Source organism: Pezoporus occidentalis, unplaced genomic scaffold (genome assembly GCF_034315485.1).
Source record: "Pezoporus occidentalis ecotype Australia unplaced genomic scaffold, CSIRO_AGI_Poc_V1 ctg201, whole genome shotgun sequence".
Classification (NCBI taxonomy): Eukaryota; Metazoa; Chordata; class Aves; order Psittaciformes; family Psittacidae; genus Pezoporus; species Pezoporus occidentalis.
Genome location: NW_026913868.1, coordinates 324,380 through 347,909, shown reverse-complemented (window position 1 = coordinate 347,909; position 23,530 = coordinate 324,380). Strand labels below are relative to the sequence as shown.

At 43.6% G+C, this 23,530-nt stretch overlaps 1 protein-coding gene across 2 annotated transcripts in view; it reads right to left on the bottom strand.

Annotated features, from left to right (window-relative positions):
- The window catches only part of INTS9 (integrator complex subunit 9), an 83,612-nt gene that overhangs the window by 27,647 nt on the left and 32,435 nt on the right, over nucleotides 1-23,530 (bottom strand). For both annotated transcript variants that reach the window (XM_062618572.1, XM_062618573.1), the window contains exons 9-11: nucleotides 15,955-16,066; nucleotides 7,834-8,014; nucleotides 5,068-5,128 (exon numbers count right to left, since the gene is read on the bottom strand). In XM_062618572.1, coding sequence (XP_062474556.1) covers nucleotides 5,068-5,128; nucleotides 7,834-8,014; nucleotides 15,955-16,066 — 354 coding nt within the window. The remainder of the gene's footprint in view (nucleotides 1-5,067; nucleotides 5,129-7,833; nucleotides 8,015-15,954; nucleotides 16,067-23,530) is intronic.

Here is a 23,530-nt window from a genome sequence, read left to right as displayed (position 1 = left end):
ATTTCTCTTAGATGTTGTTAACAGAATCCTTAACAAGAGGACAGTAAATCCAAATTCTTCCTCCACTAGTAAACAATGATCAATATAAATTACCTCTCAATTTTTTCTGTTGCTGACATTTAGAGGAGTCTGGATTCACTTATCTTACAGCCTGAAATCATCTATTTAAAGACTGAGCAGAAAGGAAAAGGACAGAAAGCTTCTCATTTTGCCTTGCTAGAATAATTCCAGCTATTCATTTATGAATTCTCTACCTCCACAAAACGGATGGTGTGAAGCGTACAATCCATGGTTCCTTTTTAAAAAGCTTGGGGAGATGGCCGATTCCTCAGCTGGGGCTGTGTTAGGATGGGACATTCCCATGCACTCAAAGGATTTGGTAAAACATACGTATTGGTTCTGAGATACCAGAATAACATTTCTAAACAAAACAAATTACTGATTTATGCTCCACAGCATTCCAGCTAGCCATTGTGGAGCTTAAACCTAAGCCTGTTTAGACAGCTGATCCTAGAGTATAACTGATATAGTGCCTTGGAAGTGAAAGCCACCACCTCCCTCAGCCAGTCTGCTATATTCACAAACATTTGGGAACTCTAGTTCTTAAGTCTGCAAAAGCTTCCAGTGTTACTGCAGATTGATTGAGCTCCTTTCTCTCTTCCCCATCACAGACACTGCTGGTGAAAAACTGAGGGGAGAGCCATCCACACAGAGTGATCCATCCCTTCCCTAACTGACTGCTTCTCCACTTTCACAGTTTTCCTCCTGGGAAGTCACTGGTTGTAATGTACAGCAGTCCTGCTCCATATCCTAACTCCCTTCAACAGAGTCACAGCAACTATCACACCAGTTATCAGACAGAAATGCCTTTTAGAAGCAGCTCTTTTAAATTGTGCACTGCTAAAAGACTGCAGATGAGACTTCAAAAGCTTGTGTAAGAATACAGACACTCCATCCATATTAACACTAGTAGGAACTGATGTCCAAATCCATTCTTACAAGCCTAGAGCATTATAGCCTGCATTCCTTGCTCGTAACAGAGAGAAAAATACATTCCCTGTTCACTTGGACAAGATGTTAGGAAATAAAATGCCACCCCAAAAAATTGCACACAGTTACCATGCAGGAGGAAATATGATGAACACCTACTACAACATTAAAGTGGAAGTAACAAGGAGGGAAGTAGAAGTGTTTTGGGTTCTCTGCAGAGATGAACAGTGTATCTAGTTTTATTCAGCGCAGCAGAACAAGAAATGAGCTCAAAACAGGTAATAAATAATAAACCTGGAAAATTTCCATGCAAAGAGGCTGGAAAAGCTTCAAACAACTTAGTACAGATAAAAATAATAAAAATAATTGTAGAGAAGATGAAGATAGTTTTACTTATCCTCTTGTAACAATAACAAAGGGATAGTTAAATGAAATGCAACCATAAGGGAAGTAAATACTCTTTTACACTATGCATCAGGCACCACTGGAACTTACTGCTGCAAGAGACTACTTCGACAATTTGGGGGATTATTTTTCCTTGTTTGTTTTTAAATCTTGCAACTGAAACAACAAACAGGAACCTCAAGTTTCAGGACCAGACAGCATGCTGGGCTGGACTTATTCTGTAGATAATTAGAAGCTTATTTCCTGGTCTGTCCCCTTCTGATGTATCATGCCAGGCATATTATTAATGCTTGCTCATAACTAAGAGGCATGTCTGAGTAATCCCCTATTTTCTTCCAACAAGAGAGCAGCTAAGCACATCTTTTCATGATGGGCAATTTCCATCTAGGTTACATTGCAAAAACCTACCATTACTTTGAAAAAAGTACGGCAATTCTCCACTAACAACCTGGCCATGAGACGTGATCATTTGATGTCTGCTTCTGATACTCATTAAAATCTCCCTTAAGTGCTAGCAAGCAGAGCTCCTGATTGTGAGGTTGTGGATTCACAGATTTAGAAAGAGTGTGTTCACCTAAGACAAAAAGGCTGGCTGCTGATAAAAGCTCTAAATTAGCAACTGGAAGCCTTGAGTCCAAGTCCTTCCTAGACTGATGGTATGGCCATGGGCAGGTTATTCAGGCCAGGTCTGTATTAAGACCATTTTGCTTGGTGAAATTACACCAAACCATCACGGCAGCTGAGTCTACTCTGGATACTCTGTGCACAGGCATCACAGGGTTTCTGCCCAGGAATAAAACTGCATTTGTTAAAGATTGTACTGAAAAGAGGTTATGCAAGATATTTCACATATAAGTTACATATACAATGTTGGCTGCAAGGTTTTGCCCTTCTTCTGCTTACACTGTTTTTTCCAACTCTGTATTTCATAGAAAAAAAAGAAACCCAGCCCCTCTCCCATGCCTTAGAAACAGTATGACAGCATTAAACTGCAACCAGCTGTAGGTACCAATATAACTGGAATGCAGCCCAAGGTGGCTGAGCATTACAGGAGTAAAAGAATGACAGTAGCTGTCTCAGAGGACAGCAGCAAGGAATATAATGCAGGGTACCTGACATGGATGTCCTGGCACTGTGTTGGCAAGCATGTCTCACATGTCAGTCATCTATATAAAATGCAGTATGCTTTGTTTGAAACTAAACTAAACCAACCCATGCCCCTTAGAGAAGAAAAAAGGAGCAATCTGATCTGGTGCTCTCACACGTCTAAACTTCAGTGATTTGTGACCTTAGGAAAAACACTAAATGAAATAGCAGCCTCAGACTTTCTTTGCCTGGGTATTACTTTGTTTTGGTTTTGCTACTAAGCCAGGCTTTTGAAAGAGGTTTGCTGTATGCCTAGGGCTGCTGCCTCCCACCATACAAACTGGTTTTGCAAAACAGCCAATATATATCAGGAATTAGTAATGAAGAGACCCATTTTGCTCATCAGGGAATGGGGGTAGCACAGGTTACTCCCACTTTCCACTGTTTACTCCACTTCCCAGTGTTTACACAGCAGCATGCATAAGTGAACACCCGAACACACAATTTTAGTTATTTGAATTGAGGGGAAATATATAATACTTACTTCAGATGGTAGCTCAGTGCTGAAATGCCTAAAGGGTACAGGCATTTCATAGTTTGGGAGCCACAAGGATGTGCATTCACAGTATGTTGTGTCATTCAGCCCATTTAAGGCAATATTTAGGCAAAAATGTAAGAAGCCTAAGAGCGGCTGCCTGTCAATGATGTCCATGGGTCTGGATAAAGCTGTTTGTGCACCTCATAATAGTATGTCCCAAGCTTTGTGGGTCATGATCTGCATGATTTGGCCTTGTCAACCAAAGGCTGTACCTGTAACAGGCATGTTACTCCCTCTGTGCACTGCATTTTGTTATCCACTGATCTGTTATCCACTGCTGTGAGTCATTTCCTAGATAATTACCTTGATCTGCACATGAAGCATAGAGGAATGTCTCAATAGCTAAACAACAATTCGGCAAAATCTCATTATCAAAATGCCTCTGGAGAATATAATATGTCCTAAAAATTAGAGGACACAGTTATCACTCTATAAACACAAAGACCCATCATATAAGATGGGTCAATTAATCCAGTCTTTGACAGCTGCATGTTCGGCTTATTTTTGGAAGAGCTTTCACTTAAACCTGCCAGTTCCAGAGCATATTGTGAACTAAAATTTGAAGCAATGTCTTTGGTAGAATATAGGCTGTCACTAGGCTGTCACTGAAACCAATGACACTGTGGATCAACAAGGACATCCCAGAAAGCAGAGATTCAGGGGTAATTAGAAAGCACAACCAGCAGCATGGCTACAGAGTCTTTGTATTCTTGTATATTTCTACAGACTCTAATGAAAAGTCCCTCTCGGGCATCTTTCAGATACTGGAAGGCTGCTATGAGGTCTCCATGGAGCCTTCTCTTCTCCAGGTTGAACAGCCCCAACTTTCTTAGCCTATCTTTGAACATGAGGTGCTCTATCCCCTTGTCTGTCTGGAAAGAGTCAGGACTTCTGGTTAGATCTACTTCCAACAATGCCTCTGAAGCACCTACAGGTGATACATGTGATGGGCAATGGCAATTTCCAAAACAAGCCCCCTGATGAGATATCTTAGAGGGAAAAAAAAAACCAAAAAACCAAACCCAAACAATGCCTGAAAAAGCATTTTAACCTTTGGACTCTTAAACCTGTAATTGCCACTCTGCACATCTCATCAAACAGTTCTAAAAGAAGCAGTTTTCTGAGACTGCATGCCCCAAATGGTGTCTCACAGGAGTAGATTTAGCTAAATTTCTCAGTCCCATTTCTTCCTTTCCTAGACAGTCTCTCATTTACTGCTACCGGTTCATAGTGGGGAAACTAAGAGACATCATTTCCTGACATGCAAGATAACTCCAAAGGTATGATTTATACCACATTTATTTAACGTCTAGCTGCCTAAACCTTCCCCTCAAGTTATTATTTTGTTGCAGAGAAGATCCCCTCAACATGGGTTGTGAGGAGATCCCCCCAAAGACAAGAATCTTATTCTTTTTTGCTTCACTAAGATGCTAGCTCAGGTAATTTCATTTAAAATTGTCAAAGACAGCACCCAGTGCTGCAAGGTTTTTTACATTAGACCTCTCCTTCAAGATACCATTTCTCCTGCAGCAGACAACATGGTGCCTATCTCAACTAGGGAGATGCTGGGATGACTAAGCTGTCTCTGTTAACAAGCTCTTAGTTTTACAGATTTTGAAATAAAGTGCTTGGACAAAGGGGATATTCATGGTTGCAGTCTGATAAGAGCAAAGATTCACCATGTGTACACCAGATAGCCTTCTGCGGGGGAAGAAGTAAAGCAGGCAAGCATATGTAAGTTATATGCTGAAATAAACATCACGGTAATTTTTTTGAGCTGAGGGAACACCATCATTCATTCCTCCCCCATGCTCCCAAATTAATCACAGAAAGCAAAAGAAAAAAAACCCAAACTTGCATGGATAATTTCACAAAACTTAAATAGCTGTGGAAGTGTTCATCAGGAAAGCAACAGCCACATAGACCTGTGTTCCAAAAACCCAATCACACTATGACCTTAGCAAACAGCAAGACCGTGGTTTACTTACCTCAGCATGGGGAAAGGGAGGTTCTGGAAGATACACCTTTGTTTGTTTGTTATGACACAACCTTTAAAAGAAAAGGAAAATCAGCCAGGCTAGAGAGCTGCAGAACATCCTACAGTATCTGCTGCCATCTACTGTTAAACGCTTTAGGAGAAAGCCATTCCACACCTGTGGCATCAGGTGCAAAATCACCAATTTGTTCTGTTGTTCTGTTTAGGGGACCAACACCTACAGAAAATAACAATTCAGTCATAGCGAGACAGAATAAAGAAGTTGCAAGACAGCTGAGGACAATTTTTTACACACAATGTAGAAGAACTCCTTTGCTGTTGAAGACAGATTTGTAACTCAACATCCACATAATTTCATAGAGCAGAGCTCAGCAGCATTTGCAAAGCCAAATCGCCCATCAGCAGAAAAATTCCACTTACCTCATCCCACTTCTCAGCAGTGACTTGGTCGTTCCCCTATGCATTTTAGTATTGCAGCTACAAGGTTGGTTAACTGCCTCTCACCATGGCATAGTGTTCATTGTTACCTGAGATTCTACATCAGTCATTTATTTTTAAAACATAAATAAATATTGAAGGTTGTTGATCAGCTCTAGCCAGACTCATCTTATTACAGAAGTTGAAAAAGGATATTTGTCACAGGTCTGTGTGATGTTGCAGCTATCTGTAGTGACATTGTCCTGGTGGCTCTTTCTGGGAAACACTACCTGTCTCATACTTTCTTTACTTTATTACACAGCAATAAGCCTGGGTCAAATGAAATTTGATAAAGTCTGAGAGATACTAAGAGCAGGACATTTATTTTGGCTGACTAAGCAGTAGAATTGGAAGGCTGGAGTCCTGAATTTCAACTCCTGTTCCGACCCTCTAGTTTCCAAATGTTCAACCTCTGCCTGCACTTCCATGTAAGTAAAATGTTCACCTCACACATAAGTGTTTGGAGATAGCTAATGCTGGGTTTGACTTTTGAATATAAGTCATTGCAGCAAAGTAGATCTCCAAAAAAAAGGGTGTCTGACCACTTGGGTGTCTGAGTTGCGCCAGCGAGATGCAGCAAGCAGAACGACCTAAGTGGCACAGGTAACGCTGCTGCTACTTTGACAGCATTATTGCAACAAGGACTATATACTAGGTAACTACCACTTCACCTGCTACTGAAATGAAATCACCAATGAAGTACAAAACAAACAACTGTTTAACTATAAACTGCCAAGAGTCAACGCAACCTGGTGAGTACATAAAGTCTGGCCCAGACATCAACGCTTGATTTTCCTGCTTCTGCTGAAAGCAACATAATTAAATACACCAGATTTTAATCTTCTTTACAATCCTCCCATGGGATCAATCCACTTAAGATTTCCAGGACATATCTTCTTTCCTGAACTCCAGACTTAAAAGGGCTGGAGAGGAAGAAAGGAAGGCAAAGCTAACTTACTCTATTTAATAATCTAGAGAATGTCTCAATTTGTAAGAATTCAGGAACAGTTACAAGTGGTTGGGGTTTCGTTTTGATGTCTCTGAATCACAGAACCGTTGAGGTTGGAAGGGTCCTCTTGAGATCACCCATCCAAGCCCCTTCTCAACCACTACAGCAGGTCATCCAGGACTGTGTCTAGTTGGGCCCTGGAGCCTCCGTAGACAGCAACTCCACAAACTCGCACCACAACATGTTCCAGGGTTTGAACTCCCTCATAGTAAAAAAATGTATTTCTTCTGTTCAGACAGAATTTGTTTTCATGTGTTTTAATTTGTGCCTCTTGTTCTGTCAATAGGCCCTGTGGAGAAGAGTCTGGCTCCCTCATCCTCATTTCTCCCCATCAGGTATTTCTACACACTGATAATCATAGAATCTAGATCATAGACTGGTTTGAGTTGGGAGGGATCTTAAAGCTCACGTAGTTCCATGCCCCTGCCACAGGAAGGGATACCTTTCACTAGACCAGGTTGCTCCAAGTGCCATCCAACTTGGTCTTGAACACTGCCAGGGATGGGGCAGCCACAGCTTCTCAGGGCAACCTGTGCCAGGGCCTCACCACCCTCACAGGGAAGAACTTCTGCCTAAAATCTCATCTCAATCTCCCCTCTGTCACTTTAAAGCCATTTCCCCTTGTCCTGTCCCTACAGGCCCTTGTCAAAAGCCCCTCCCCAGATTTCTCGTTGCCCCCTTCAGGCACTGGAAGATGCTCTAAGGTCTCCCTAGAGCCTTCTCTTCTCCATGCTGAACAAGCCCAGCTCTCTCAGCCTGTGTCCATAGAGAAGGTGCTCTAGTTTGGTGCTCAAGCTGTAGGAGAGGTGTGTCCACCAGGAAATTGAGCCGTTGACTACAGCTCTTTGAGTGTAACCATCCCCTTCCTTGACCTGCTGGTAGTGCTCTGCCTAATGCAGCCCAGGATACTGCTGGCCCTGAAAAATCTATTTTCCTTATACAGTGATACCATGATATAGTTGTGGGGGCACTGCATAAGGTGCACAAACAGGCAGAGCTAAAGTTCACTCATGTCAGGTACATAATTTAATCATCAGTGCAAGTACCAAAAAGCACAGACTACTATGTTTGTATGTTCTATAGGAAATGATGTTTCCCTAATATAGAACATCCACTTACACACGTACACACGCCCTTGTGACTAAATAAATGTGTTCACAATTCTCATCAAGTATATACTGGAGTGTGTCAAGTAAAGACAACCTGTATACATCTATTAACCATAGCTGAGTATCTGAATTAAGGCTGATGAAGCAGCCCTTTAACACCTACCATTCAGCAAAGATCTGGGAGAACTCAAGGGAGCTGTTGGCAACAGGTGAGATGAAATAAAAAGGGATGTTGGAGAGTCCAGCAGAGTCAATATACTGATACAGGCACTCCAGCAGATCATATATTACTCCAGAGGGATAACAGGGAACAAGCACATTTCCTCCATTCCGGACAGTCATAGCTAAGAGAGAGAGAGAATGAGAAAAATCAATTAACAGGGTTCATATTTAAACTTTTTAATAAATTACTTTAATCCAAATATCACATAAGGTATAAAAAAGCTATCACATGAATTAGCAGAAGACATTATGCATATGAATAGAGAGGAACACTTATGATCATTAAATACATTTATTTACTGCCTTCTCCAGGAAGCAAGACTGGAGAAAACGATTATACTCCATTAGCTGGGGGGCACATAACAGACTGAGCACAAGCTAAACTCTTGACACGAGAGGGCGGTCTTGCACTGGCACATGAGAATAAACCTCATCATCAAAATAAACCCTGATCCATCTATATTAGCTGTGGACCAGAGGGGAAGGACAACAGTTCACAGGTCTCAGCTGAAAGCTCTACACATGGTAAACTGCTCTGTACTTGTTCTTCAGTACTCCAGATGAAAGGCTTAAGACAAGGTTATTTCAAACAGCCCTTGAAGCTAGAAGTGTATGGTGGACTGTTTCTCCTTTTTAAAAAAATTTAAGTATTTCTGTCATTTCAATGTAACAAGAACAATTTAAAACCTCTATGAATTGCATGGGACTAGAGAAAAACGTGGAAAAGGAAAAAGAAAAATAGGTTTACTCTGTAACTGAGACAGATTTGAGTCCAACAGCAAAATATTTTGTTCTATTGGCAGAATAAATGACAAAACGCTGTACCTTACGGGAAACTGGAAATCCTTTGTCCAGCTCACTGAGCAATTGCTGCCTCACTAGGATTTCATCTGTGGTCTTGGGGTAAAAACATCTACTGATGTTAATTGCAGTGCAGCAGCAGTAACATTATGCATCAAGGCATTACACAAAAAGCTGTGAAAGAGTCTGAAAAGGCATATATTACAACCCTCCATAATCACTTCCTTGACTTCAATTTATTGACAAGCTATGATGGGGTACGGATTTAGCACATTAAGGGTCTTTTTGCCCCACCTGCATGCTGAAGGAGGACTTTTATGGCTGAATGTGTTTAAAGGTTTTACAGAGTCTGGGGAAATGCAGAGACTCTCTCATAGGATTTTTCACATGCATTTAGGTGCTTAAGTCCTTTTAGCAGCCACTGCCTATTACATGCTGTTCGCAACAACAACTGGTGGTCCAAGACACCTTCTACATCACAGTTATATTAGAAGTGCACTGCAGTGAATTATTGCCTAGGTTTTATCCAGGGCACATGCAAAATGTATCACCAAAATATCTGTGATTATGAATAGCAATATTTTACATTTGTCTAGAACCTGAGATGTCACAAAACATCCCAGCAATGTGTTATATTATCCCTCTTACGTGGGAAAGTTTAAACTGTCCCATCTGTAAACAGGATGTGAAGAGAGGGATGAGATTAAGAACAGTATTTTCAAAGCCATCTGGGGGATGAAAGTTAAGTCTCTGGCTCCAGGACCAGACTTTGCATTGCTTTATTTTGCATCTAAAAATTCTGCACAGAGGGAAGAGGAGTACCTAGATCCATAGCAGCAGGAATGCTGCATGGGCCAGAGATAGGATGCAGAGTGCATTAGTGGTCAGTGGAACACGACAAGAGTTATGTCTGCAGGTCTGTATCTGCGCTGAACAGATACTGGCTGAAACACCAAGGTGTGCGCCTCCAAGAAATGGGTGCCCTCTTCTTTCCTCAGGCACCAACTAGCTTCACCTGGTTAAGACAAATGGCTCACCCTTCCCTTTGAAGATGCTGGAGGAACAGCTTTCATCTAATGACGGGCTGGTGAAAGAATTTGTCCAGGACATGAAAAATGTGAGTTTCATTCCAAAGACTCTGTGGTGTGTTGACCCCGTCTGGAGGCTAGGTGCCCCACTTAAGCCCCTTCATCACTCCCCTTCTTTTTCAGTGTCATGCTCTGCCAGTGAGAAGGGGCACAAGAAGCTGGAAGAAGCAGAGACAGGACACCTGACCCAAGCTAGCCAAAGGGGTATTCCATACCACAGAATGTCATGCCCAGTATAGAAACTGGGTGGACTTACCTGGAAGGCCCAGACCACTGCTCCGGTCGGGCTGGGTATCAGTCGGTGGATGGTGAGCAATTATATTGTGCATCGCTGGTGTTTATTGTTTTCTTTTCCTTTTTCCCTTTTTGTTTAATATTCTCTCCCCTTGTTATTTCCCTTATCATTATTATTATTGGTGGTAGCAGCAGTGGTTTGTGTTACACCTTAGTCACTGGACTGTTCTTATCTCAACCTGTGGGAGTTACATTCTTTTGACTCTACTCCCCATTCCTCCAGGAGTGGGGGGAGGAAGAGAGGTGGGGAGTGAGTGAATGGCTACCTGGCTCTGACTTACTGGCTGGGCTTCAACCATGACAGTTCTCTGTGGCATGAAGGGTTGAGATAACGACAGATCTGACCAGAGTGTGTCTAATTGTATTTGTGATAAGCATTCATTGTTTTTGGATTAATAGTCACTTGTCACAATGTTTATTTATATGCTCTCAGAGTTGTTGTGCTTAGTCACAGAGTTTCAGCACATTGTACCTTATTTGCAGCCAGTATTTGCTGTTTTAGCATTTATCAGCTGGTGGGGGCTGGGCTAAGCCTATTGTTTCTCTGTACTTCATGGTAATGACTTTTAATACAATAGACTCATCGATATGAAACTGATCTGGCATGCATTCTCAGCGTGGTCATCACCTCTATACTTTGGGAGGCATATAATGGAAGTATTTAGCAATTACACATCTTTTTTTTTCCTCCTCAGGTGGTCAACCTATGAAGGAGACATGCACACACACACACACACACACACACACACACACACACACACACACACACCCCGGACAAAGGGGGAGAAAATACAATGCTAGGCTCATGGGTTGAGATAAGGACAGGGAGAGATCACTTTCCAATTACCATCATGAGCAAAACAGACTCAGGGAAAGGAAATTAGTTTAATTTACTACCAATCAAATCAGAGCAGTATAATGAGAAATGAAACCAAACCTTAAAAAACACCTTCCCCTCACCCCTTCCTTTCTCCTAGGCTTAACTTCACTACCAAACTCTGCCTCCTCCCCTCCAGCAGCACCAGGGAATGGGGGTTACGGTCAGTTCATCATATGTTGTCTCTGCCACTCCTTCCTCCTCAGGGGAGGACTCCTCACACTCTTCCCCTGCTCCAGCATGGGGTCCCTCCCACAGGAGGTACTCCTTCCTGAACTGCTCCAGCAGGAGTCTTTCCCACAGACTGCATAAACTGCTCTAACATGGGCTTCCCACGGGGTCACAGCCTCCTTCAGGCACCCCCTACTCCAGTGTGGGGCCCCGCATGGGCTGTAGGGGCACAGCCTGCCCCACCATGGGTTGCAGGGAAATCTCTGCTCTGGTGCCTGGAACACATCCTCCCCTCCTTTTTCACTGACACTGGGGTCTGTAGGGCTGTTCCTCTCACATTTTCTCACTCCTCTCTCTGGCTGAAGTTGCTGGTTTTGCTGTTACACAGAGGAAGCTTCTGGCAGCTTCTCACAGAAGCCACCTCTGTAGCTCACTGAATACCAAAACCTCGCCAGGCAAACCCAATACACTTTGAATTCACAGCTCTCCCTTCCCTGCAGCCATTGGTTCACTATGGGAAAACAACCAGAAGTTCAAGATTCCTAGGGTCATGGAGAAAGTAACAGAGGATAAGGTCTTGGAGCAGTTGCCAACTTGAGTTTCTGTTCCCAGGAAAACTATACAGCTGGTTAACAATACTTAGTATCTCAATCAGGGAATGGAGCACTCTTCCAGCTAGCTGCCCTACCCAGGGCTGCTGGTCCCTTGAATCTTGTGCTGTTGGTGGCACAGTGATGCATCCTTGAAACTGGCCTGGTGCATACTTCTCCCCAGGGCAGGAAAGGACAACAGCATGGCTATCCCACCTCTGACAAGGCTCTGTGTGACAATTTTTTTGTTTAAATACACTACTCAGTTCCTTGGTACAAGTTTATACATATGTGGTGGGGTCAGCACAGCTGGGCACTGCTTCTTGAGGGTGCTATTAAGTGGTTCCATAAAGGGATAAGAGCTTCTGCCAAACAGGGATGAAAACCTCTACAAGCATATTGCTTCTCATGCAAACAGTAGGTCCAATCTGGCTCTCTGCACCACTACAGCAACTTTCTGCAGTTGTCAGTAAGAAGACACGTATATTTGAAAGCTGTTTAAGCCCAATTTATCCCCGTGACTGATGGATGCACTCTCTTGATAAAAGTTGCATAATAATCTTGGCATTTCAAATTTAGTCTCCTTCAGTAGTTCCATAACAAGTTTTTCAATTTACAGCTCACAATGAGATACTTGCTTTTCGAACAGCTGCCACCACAAGGTCAAGTTGGCACCTAAAAAGCAAACTGTGCTCTTTTCTGCTCTATATAAACATACGCACTCATACACAGAGGCACGATCGCACATGCACACAAAATATCACAAACTGTCCCTACAGACAGTCTGGCAAATTTGCTGATGATGCCCAAGGCAATGTAAAAATACAATTGCTTTTCTTGAGCTGCAGGAGTGCTGGTGCTGCAGTGCTTAGCGTGGAAAAATGGGGTTTGGGCTAAACTGAGAGGAACTGGGAGATGTGCCAAAGCGTGGCTTCAGTGCTGCACACACAGTGCTGGGACGAAATCATACGTGTGACTTGGTACTAATGGGAATTGGCATCTACAACTCTATACGCTGGGATAAAAACAGAGATCAAGGTGAAATTTTCACACTTCCATTTCTGTGCTTCACGACACTTATTCACAAACATGCCAGTACCTCATGATACACGTTTTTGGTAAATCCCCAGTGTCTGCTTTAGGGTTTTCACCTAGTGCATGCTGAGCTTCTTGTGAAGCGCCCTGAGCATTTTGGAAATGGGAAAAATATATGAAAATCATTGTGCTCGGCTTGCCTTCTCCATTGCTTTTCCCAGTAATTTATTGCTTTTTGGACTTTTTTATACGTTTGAAAGAAAACTGATTCACTATTTTCTACTCCTAATGTTGGGTAAATGTCTAAGTACTGCTGGTGTCATGTAAAAGACAACCCTATGACTGCATTATTCATAAAATTATTTAATTTCTTCAGGTTGATGTTTTGGGAAATACCACTCAAATCCCAGATTCTTACAATGGTATTATTTTAAGCATATATCTTCCTTGAGTCTTTAATAATTTTCTAATTTCTTTGAGTATGTCTCCTTCAAGATAAAAGCTGGCTTGAAGACCATCTGCAAAACCCTCAAAATAGTTCAGAATGTTTCTGTAAACCAAAGCAACTTGTGCAGATGAACATTCACCTGTACCTACATATATAACACATTTATTTATATGCGTTAATCTTTTGGATTTTGCTTTGGCTCAAGCTACATCTCTTTAATTTTTAAAAGCTTTTTAATTAACAACAGTTTCACTCTTGTTTACTCAGCATACAGCTGTTGCAGTTCAAGACATGACTGACCACGAAGATATTTGCCGGAGAACATTTGGACCTGATGGAGCGAGTCCAGAGGAGGCCACTGAGATGCTCTGAGCGCTGGAGCACCTCTGCTATAGAGACAGGCTGAGAGCTGGGCTTGTTCACCCTGGAGAAGAGAAGGCTCTGGGGAGGCCTTAGGGCAGCTTCCAGTGCCTAAAGGGGGCAACAAAGAAATCTGGAGAGGGGCTTTTGACAAGGGCCTGTAGGGATAGGACAAGGGGGAATGGCTTTAAACTGACAGAGGGGAGATTTAGATGAGATCTTGGGCAGAAGTTGTTCCCTGTGAGGGTGGTGAAGCACAGGCACAGGTTGCCCAGAGAAGCTGCGACTGCCCCATCCCTGGCAGTGTTCAAGGCCAAGCTGGATGGGGCTTGGAGCAACCTGGTCTAGTGGAAGGTGTCCCTGCCCATGGCAGGGGTTGAAACTGGATGAGCTTTAGGGTCCCTTCCAAACCAAACCATTCCGTGACTGTTATGATTTGCAACAGAGTTGGCGGCAGAGCAAGACATAGCACTCCTCAGCCTCTCCAGGGCAAAGCGTAACATTTCAGCTCAGATTTGCTTCTGTGGTGGTTTACGGTAAGACAATCAGATGAGACCATGCTATTATCTGTCAAAGGGACTGTAACCCCCATAAAGATCCATAATGGACAGAGAAGGGCAGCACATCTGGATTTAGTACAAGGTCACCAAAGCTTACCTGTGACATCTCATAGGGTAATAAAATTAACAATTCTTAAAAACAATGAAAACCCAGACCATAATACACACACACACACACACACACACACACATAAACACACATATCACTAAGGAAAGGAAGTCACAGGTGTTAAGAATTAACACAGCTTCAAGGGGAGGTCAAACAAGTTCCTGGAAGAGAAATGCACTGAACATTATTAACCACACAAAAGCCATGTCTGATTCAGGAAATTCCTAAAAGAAAAATACTTGAAGGCTATGAGATGAAGAGGGAAAAGTATCCTATAACCTCATTCTGTTCTGATCTTCTCTAGGCATCTGCTGACAGCTCCTGATGGAGCCAGGATGTTGGCAGAGAGGGTCTTTGGCATAATCGATGATTACCATTCTTACAAAATGCCAAAACACACTCTATTAATAGCTATTTACATGACAAGGAATCATTGCCCTGTAAATCAGCTTCTCATGCGAACAAAACCCACATCATTTTACCTTGAACATCACACAACAGGACCTATGACTCCTGTTTGAACTGTCACGCGTCCTAAGTAGGGATATCTGATTCTGATTTAAAGTTGGCGGGTGATGGAGGAGTCTATCACACTCCTTGAAGTATCTGCCTTCCACTACCAAGGCAATCTCACACTGGGCTTGTAAGACAGTACATAGATATTCAGCATGTGTGAATATGCACAAGGATTTTAAAATGTGGAAAAAAACCAAGTATTGCAGGTTTTTTTTACTTCTCCAAGCATGCATTCATATGTAAAAAGTAAGATTAAGAATTTGCACTTCAGTCCTATTCTTAACCTTATTCTGCAATTTTGGGTAAGCCACCTAAATACTACAGCTGAGATTTCTCTCAGGTGTGTGATGGGAACCAAAACACTTTCTTACAGTAAGAACTTCTAATGTCTTTTGATAGCCTTTGTAACAAATCTCCTATCACAAGCTTTTTTAGTCTTCTTTTTACAAAGTATTTGATTTAAAATAAAGAGAAGATATATGATAAAAGAACAGAAAATATACAGCAGGACAGACATAAGGAAGTGGTTTGATGAAAGAAGGGTGAGAGCACAGAGGAACTGAGATGGGGGAAGGGGAGAAAAGGGGAGAACAGCACTGGATGTGACTTTCCAAACAGTCTGGAAAATACTGCCATTCACACTGATACCACAGCTTTGCAATTATCAGCTTTTCCAGCTGTGAAAGCGTCTGATTAGGTTTTATATTTCTGGGGTCTATAAATATATCTTGGTATTTTTTTTTAAACAGAGATTGTGCTGTTTGCTTATGATATATTTAAAATCAGGTGTAAGAAGGGAAGCAGATGTACTTGTTTTCAAAACTGAAAGTCATAAAAAAAGCATGTAAAGATTTTGCTCTGGCTGATATACAGGAAGGAAGTAGTAATATTACAGATGGGAACAATATCCAAAACCTAGGCAACACGTAGTCTGTTGGCAGCTAAGCGACATACTTAGCAAACCAAGAGCAGCAGATGATTAAAACTCATTATACCTGTTCCATTCCAAAACATTTTAGGTACAACTTGTGTCTCTCCAAGCACTTACTGTATTAATGACATCAGGAGCACATCGTAAAATCTAAACAGCTAGTTTTATGCCAGAAGCTATAGCTGGACAACTTATTCAATTCCAGGAATCTCAGAATTATTTCCCACCAAGAGCAATGAATAAGATGATAAAACAGGCAGAAAACTTCTTTCAACAACCTACCCAAGTTGCTGCAGAATTCTCCTACCATGCCATCTGGGTTGGCAGTTGGGATTTGCGTAAGACCCGTCAGGATGAGAACATCACTGTTTTTAAGAGAAGCCTGGTCCATGGGCTGAAACAGAGTACAGTGAAATAAAATGAGTAACATGAGAGTCATAACACAGGTTTCTCTGCTCTCTACAAGAAGACTGCAATGCGTAATAGACGGTGGCCAAGAAGGAGAACACATGGTCCTCCATCTGTGGAAACCTAACTGGACTTAATAAAAACACATACAACTGTTTACCTGCACACTACAGCCCAAAACAAACAATAGAACTGTAACCAGATCCATCTCAAAGTAGTCTCCATAGACTAATCATTTCATGGCCTCAGGAGCTGAACACTGCAAAGGCAATAACTTGCTGAGAATGTGGCAGTATGGTCAGGAACGATTTGACACTTGAATTCTTATCTCTGGCTGCACTAGGTTCCAGCTCGCTTCCTTTGGCAAAGTAAGGTGCCAGCTTTGATTTCCAGGGCTCACTGTCTACAGGAGGCAATACCATTTTCCTCAACCTCTTCCAAGGAGAATCAGTGGATTCTCTTCAGAAGAGGTCAGTGAAGAAGCTCTCAATTTTGTGCAAGAATCTGAATGCTGCACAAAGCCTGCCCTTGGCTGGGGAGTCTGCTCTTCTGCCCACAGTGTTACAAGTATGACTTTCAAATAATCATTTAAGATTGTTTGTGCAAGGCTCTTCCAAAGTCTGTCCTTGTGAAATGGTAAATGGCAACTGCTGGTAGAAAAAACAGTTTAGATTCCTTAATATTGGGAAAGTTTATCTAAGAAATACACCAGTTTCTTTTTTTTTTTTTTAATACACCTATAAAATTAGGCCAAACAGACAAGTATTTCCATAACAGTCAGTAGCCGAAAACAGGTGAAAAATCATAGCTTCAACTGGACAAAAAACCCCATATAATAAAAGTAGTGCTCCCAATGCAACACCAGACCTAAAAGAATAGAGAAAATATAACTTGGCTTACCAGTCTCCCTAGTAAATCAGATTAGCACTATTCCCTCCTCCAATACCTTTCTTTGAAGACTGTACTACAGGCTAAGCTATGTCAAAGTGTAATAAATGTCTTCACAGGACTATGACCTCCAATGCGCTGGATCTACATTGAACGTCGTACTGATGACCTCTGGTCCTAGGCGCAATCCTAGATTTTGCGATTGAAGTGCTGGAGGTAGCTATCAAAAACATCTATCCATGCCATGTCTGCTTCCTGAGGGACAGAAGAGTTTCTATCCGCACAGTCTATCCTGTGACTCACAGCAGAGGGACTGATGATTAAACAGTCCAAGGAAACAGTGTAGCACCTTGGCCACTGGCAGGCAGCCTAATGTTAAAGCAAATGTTGCTCCTGCCTCAACTGTGCTTAAAGATTTGTTCCACTGAGGTCAATCATTTAACATGTTTTATATTGGCATTTTATTAAAGCAGAATGAAAACATACCCACTTCTCTCCATTAGCAAACATAGAATTGATATCCAGAAACAATACATAAGTTTGACCTGATATTAAATATATATTCATTATACTCAAAATTTAGCATAATCCAATCTTGAAAAGGCAAAATCCACTCCTCTCTCTGCAGATGCAGTGCAGCTATGGTGAAAAGTGAACTTTCAGCCTTGCTCTGTGCTGGGATGCACTTCCCACAGCTACTGTTCAAGCAAAGGTAGGTAACTGCAGCCAGATGTGTGGTACTTTATGGTTATGTATTCTTAATAGACTCTAGTCTCACCAACCAGGAAAGATTTTGACCAGAAGAGACTGACAAAGAGATTTCCTCTACAAGACCACTGTACCATTAATTTCCTTGCTCACAGCTCCTCAGTGCCATTCTTAAGTAGTTGAGAAAGACCTTGCTCTGTTAAAACATGCAGGGGAATTTCATATCAACTTTGACAGAAGTTTACGCTGTGCATCACCATGTTGGACCTGACCAAACAGGTGAGATTTATTGCAATCTTTGACTCTCCATCGTGTGTCTGTGAAAATGAAATGCCAATAATGCAATAAAAAATAATATCGAATCTGCCTGTGATAATGTACATAATGATTATCCCGTATTAGATACTCATAATTTCAGATGCTATTGCACTGAGAGGGCTTGAATTGATTTTGGGGGGTTAATGTAAAGAATATGTCTTGAAAGGCTTTTAGTGACATGTCTGAACCTGTACTGTCAACTCTTGCTCTCCACTTCAGTGGCAATTGGTGTCAATTCTATCCTCAGTGGAGGGTGAAGCAAAATTTTCAATAGAAACCATTTGCCAGAAGACAGAAGTAAAGGGAACAATTAATGATGCCAGAACTCTCAAAGAAACCTTTTCAAGCTGTTCAGTTACTTTCAGCAGCTATGAATACAATCTTGCTGAACCCTTCACCTGCTCTTCCTACAGACCGGCTGAGGATTTTGCAAGATATTCCTGCTACTGCATCCAGGATCGATCCAACGGCCAGCATTCACTGCACCCAGCTTCACCTAATCAGCACATCCTGGGCCATATCTAAGCTAAGCTAACTGCTTCACTTTCTACCAGTTGTTAATAGAGATGGACTGATTGCAGACATAAACTGCTGGTTTTTAGATGTAACCTAGATGTAACATAAAATGTCAAGAAAGCTTTAGGCTGCAATTTATGCCAAAGAAGCAATTTCACTCTCCTCCCGTGACTCCTAATTCCCATCAGTGCTGCCATCTCCACAATGTCAGCTCTTAAATCCCAGTGCTGGCAGAAAGGAAAAGGAGGAAAGAACTGGGTGGAGGCCCAGTTTTGGTCAGGTAAGATGAATCTTACGCTGTTTAAACCCTGAGAGAAGGAAATGCTTTCCAGGCTTGTCTCTATACTAGACAAGAAGTAAGAGGGCAAAGCATTTCTCCACTTGTATGGCCAAATAATCTGTGTCTTATGACCCTAAACAAATGGCTGATGAGAGCCTGGTCAACTGAAGCTTGCTTGTAATACCTATGGAGGAAATTCCAGAAGACTGGAAAAGTGCTAATGTTTTACTATTATACTCTGGATATAGTTTTACATAAACATATGCTGATTAACTGGATCTTCTTTTTGAAACAAAATGCAGTGACTGTTTTCATATGCTGTTAAAAGACAGGAATTTCATGATGACTGCTCACTATGGTTCTATGGAGAAACAGGTCAGAAACAACTTTTCAGGCCCTGAAGAAAAAATGCTGCTTTGTTGAACACAATTTTGACTCTGTGCCACTCAAGATATTGTTATCATTACATATTGTCTGTCAAACATCAAGCACATGAAGAGTTGGCTGGCAGCTCATAAAAACCACTAGTCATTACAGAATCACCATACTGTAGGAACTTGTACTGATGTTAACAGGGATTAACACTAGGACAAAAAACTATCCATTGTCTTAAAAACTATCTGGGAGCAAATGCAAGATGACGATGATATTTGATATGCAAAGGATATCTGGTAACATATTTGGTGTGGTTGTTCTGGGTTCAGCAGTAGCAGTCATTTTTCTCCTTCTTAGTAGCTGGTGCTGTGTTTTTGACTTTCAGCCTGGGAACAGCGCTGATAACACTGATGTTTTTAGCTGTTGCTCAGTAATGTTTACTCTGACCAAGGACCTTCTGAGTCTCATGCTCTGCCAGGGACGAGGGGAAGCCGACAGGAAGCAGAGACCGGACACATGACTGGAATACCAAAGAGGTATTCCATACCACAGAATGTCATGCCCAGTATATAAACTGTGGGCAGTTACCCAGAAGGGCTAGATTGCTGCTCAGGTCGGGCTGGGTATCATTCGATGGATGGTGAGCAGTTGTATTCTCTTCCCTTGTTATTTCCCTTATCATTATTATTATTGGTGGTAGCAGCAGTGGTTTGTGTTATACCTTAGTCACTGGACTGTTCTTATCTCAACCTGTGGGAGTTACATTCTTTTGATTCTCCTTCCCATTCCTCTGGGAGTGGGGAGAGGAAGAGAAGTGGGGAGTGAGTGAGTGGCTATGTGGCTCTGAGTTATTGGCTGGGCTTCAACCATGACAGCTCTTTGTGGCGCTCAACGTGGGGCATGAAGGGTTGAGATAATGACAGATCTGACCAGAGTGTGTCTAATTGTATTTGTGATAACATTCATTGTTTCGGATTAACAGTCACTCATCACAATGCTGATTTATTGGCTCTCAAAGTTGTTGCTCTTGGTCTCAGAGTTTCAGCATGTCACACCTTACTTACAGCCAGTATTTGCTGTTTTAGTGTTTATCAGCTGAGGGCCTTGGGCTAAGTTTCTTCTTTCGCTGTACTTTATGGTAATGACTTTTAATACAATAGACTCATTGATTATGAAACTGATCTGGCTTGCGTTCCCAGTGTGGTCATCACCTCTATACTTTGGGAGGAATATAATGGAGTATTTAGCAATTACACATCTTTCTTTTTCCTTTCCTTGGGGGTTCAATCTATGGAGAAGATATTCCCTCACACCCTCTGCTCCCTCACCAGGCTATTTACAGCGGGAGTAGATTCTGGAAGAGTTAAAGATCCTGAATATCCTTTCAATGGCCTTGAAAGCACCCTGCTCCTCTTGCTGGGAACCAGCTTGTTGCTGCATATGCTCTCTATGTTTTGCCTACGGCGTTACCACCCTGAGAATGCCCCATCTTGTCTGCTCAAAGAAGCTAAAAGGGCTGGGTTTGGGTGTTGTCTAGGGTTAGACAACGATATAGGAGGACCACCAAGATATTTTTGCAGAGGCTGGACAGTCATGAGTGGCAGGGTGTGTAGGACAGTATGGGCAAGTATCTAGTCCAGTGGGTCCCTCCAGTGCTTTGGAAGCATCGGAGATGGAAGGCAGCTGTATGGAGTCCCCAGTGACAAGTTGCAGAAACTGCTGAAGGAGAGGGTGAATCGAGTCAGTTTGTGTCCTGGGTTCAGCAGTAGCAGTCATTTTTCCCCTTCTTGGTAGCTGGTGCAGTGCAATGTTTTGACTTTCAGCTCGGGAACAGAGCTGATAACAAGCGATGTTTTGGTTTGGCCAAGGACTTTGTGAGCCTCATGCTCTGCCAGGGAGGAGGGGAAGCCAGGAGGAAGCAGAGACAGGACACCTGACCCAAACTGACCAAAGAGGTATTCCATACCACAGCACGTCATGCCCAGGATGTAACGGGGAGTTAGCCGGAAGGGCTGGGAGACGGCAGGGTTGGAGGAGGTATCGGTCGGAGCTTGGTTGGGCCTGGGGGGCGAGTTATCGGTCGGCTGGTGGTGAGATGATGTATTCTCTTCCCTTGTTATTTCCTTTATCATTATTATCATTGGTGGTAGCAGTAGTGATTTGTGTTATACCTTAGTTACTAAACTGTTCTTATCTCAACCCGTGGGAGTTGCATTCTTTTCGATTCTCCTCTCCGTCCCTCCGAGAGCAGGGGGAGGGCAAGAAAGGGGGGGAAGTGAGCGAACGAGTTACCTGACTGGGTTTAAACCACGACAGTTCTTTTTGGCGCCCAACGTGGGGCACGAAGGGTTGAGATAACGACAGATCTGACTGGATTAATAGTCACTCGTCACAATGCTGATTTATTGGCTCTCAGAGTTGTTTTCCTTGATCTCACAGCTTCAGAATGTTGTAACTTACGTAGAGCCGGTATTTGCTGTGATAGTGTTTATCAAGTATGGGGCCTGGGCTAAGGTTCTTGTCTCACTGTGCTTTATGGCAATGGCTTGTAATACGGGCGGGCTCCAGCAGCAGGGCGGGACGGACGTGGCCGTGGACTTGTACCTGGCCGTCCGGCTGCTCTTCACCGCCCTGGCCCTCACCCTACTCTCCATCTTCGTGAGGCTGCGGGGAGCCGAGGGGGAGCGGCCCCGGGAGCCGGCGGCAGCCGAACCGGCCCGGGAGAGCGGCCCCGGGGACCAAGCGGCGGCGGGAGCGGGGCCGGAGGCCGCGAGGGGACGGCGGCCGGTGGAGGAGGTCGGGGCGGTCGAGGAGCAGAAGGAAGGGGCTGCCGAGCAGCGGGAGAAGGCGGCGGAGGAGCCGAGCCCCGCGGCCGAGCCGAGCCCCGCGGCCGAGCCGAGCCCCGCGGCCGAGCCCAGCCCCGCGGAGGAGCCGAGCCCCGCGGCCGAGCCCAGCCCCGCGACGGCCGAGAGCGTTTCCCGGAAGCCGCCCGCCGAGCCCCAGGAGGATGCAGGAGACCACGCAGCATTTCCCAGCAAGGCAGAGGAGGAAGAGCTGGACTCAGGAAAAGGGAAGCTGGTGGTGGGAGAGCCGGCAAGCACAGCAGCTACACCAGCCCCAGTGACAAGCACAGCAGCTACACCAGCCCCAGCAACAAGCACAGCAGCATCAACTGAGAGTTCTGAAGGTTTTGAATGGCCTTTGGGTATCCTTGGAACCTGCCTGCTGATTGTGATGGGGATCAGCATGTTGGCACACACACAGGCTGTGTTCTACCCACAACCATCTTGTCTGATCTCAAAAGTTAAGCAGAGTCAGGTTTGGGTCTTGTCTGGGGTTAGACGACAATATAGGGGGACCAAGAGGTTTTCTCCAAGGCTGGACAGTGATGAGTGGCAGGGTGTGTGTGACAGTATGGGCAAGTATCTAGTCCACTGGGCCCCTCCAGTGCTTTGGAAGCATTGGAGATGGAAGGCAGCTGTATGGAGTCCCCAGCAACAAGCTGCAGAAACTGCTTAAGGGGACAGTGAATTATTTTGAGCCTGGTGGGCCCATGGCACTTCAGGCCATCAGAGCAGAGATGCAACACAGAGATGGACTCATGATCAAGGGGTGGACCTAGCAATGGACACTATTGCCTAAGTTATTCACGAGTGTGAACACTGCACACAGTCTCTCCTGCTCTGGAAGACTGTTACAAGAGATGGAGCCTGACATCATGGACCAGATGGACTCAGCAGCTTTATAGGGACTGGTCCATGCACTAAGATAAGAGTGATGGTATATGGAAAATGTGGGATCTGAGCATGACGTGAATGGTATGGAATAAGGGGTGGATAATGTCCTGGGTTCAGCAGTAGCAGTCATTTTTCCCCTTCTTGGTAGCTGGTGCAGTGCAATGTTTTGACTTTCAGCTCGGGAACAGAGCTGATAACAAGCGATGTTTTGGTTTGGCCAAGGACTTTGTGAGCCTCATGCTCTGCCAGGGAGGAGGGGAAGCCAGGAGGAAGCAGAGACAGGACACCTGACCCAAACTGACCAAAGAGGTATTCCATACCACAGCACGTCATGCCCAGGATGTAACGGGGAGTGAGCCGGAAGGGCTGGGAGACGGCAGGGTTGGAGGAGGTATCGGTCGGAGCTTGGCTGGGCCTGGGGGACGAGTTATCGGTCGGCTGGTGGTGAGATGATGTATTCTCTTCCCTTGTTATTTCCTTTATCATTATTATCATTGGTGGTAGCAGTAGTGATTTGTGTTATACCTTAGTTACTAAACTGTTCTTATCTCAACCCGTGGGAGTTGCATTCTTTTCGATTCTCCTCTCCGTCCCTCCGAGAGCAGGGGGAGGGCAAGAAAGGGGGGGA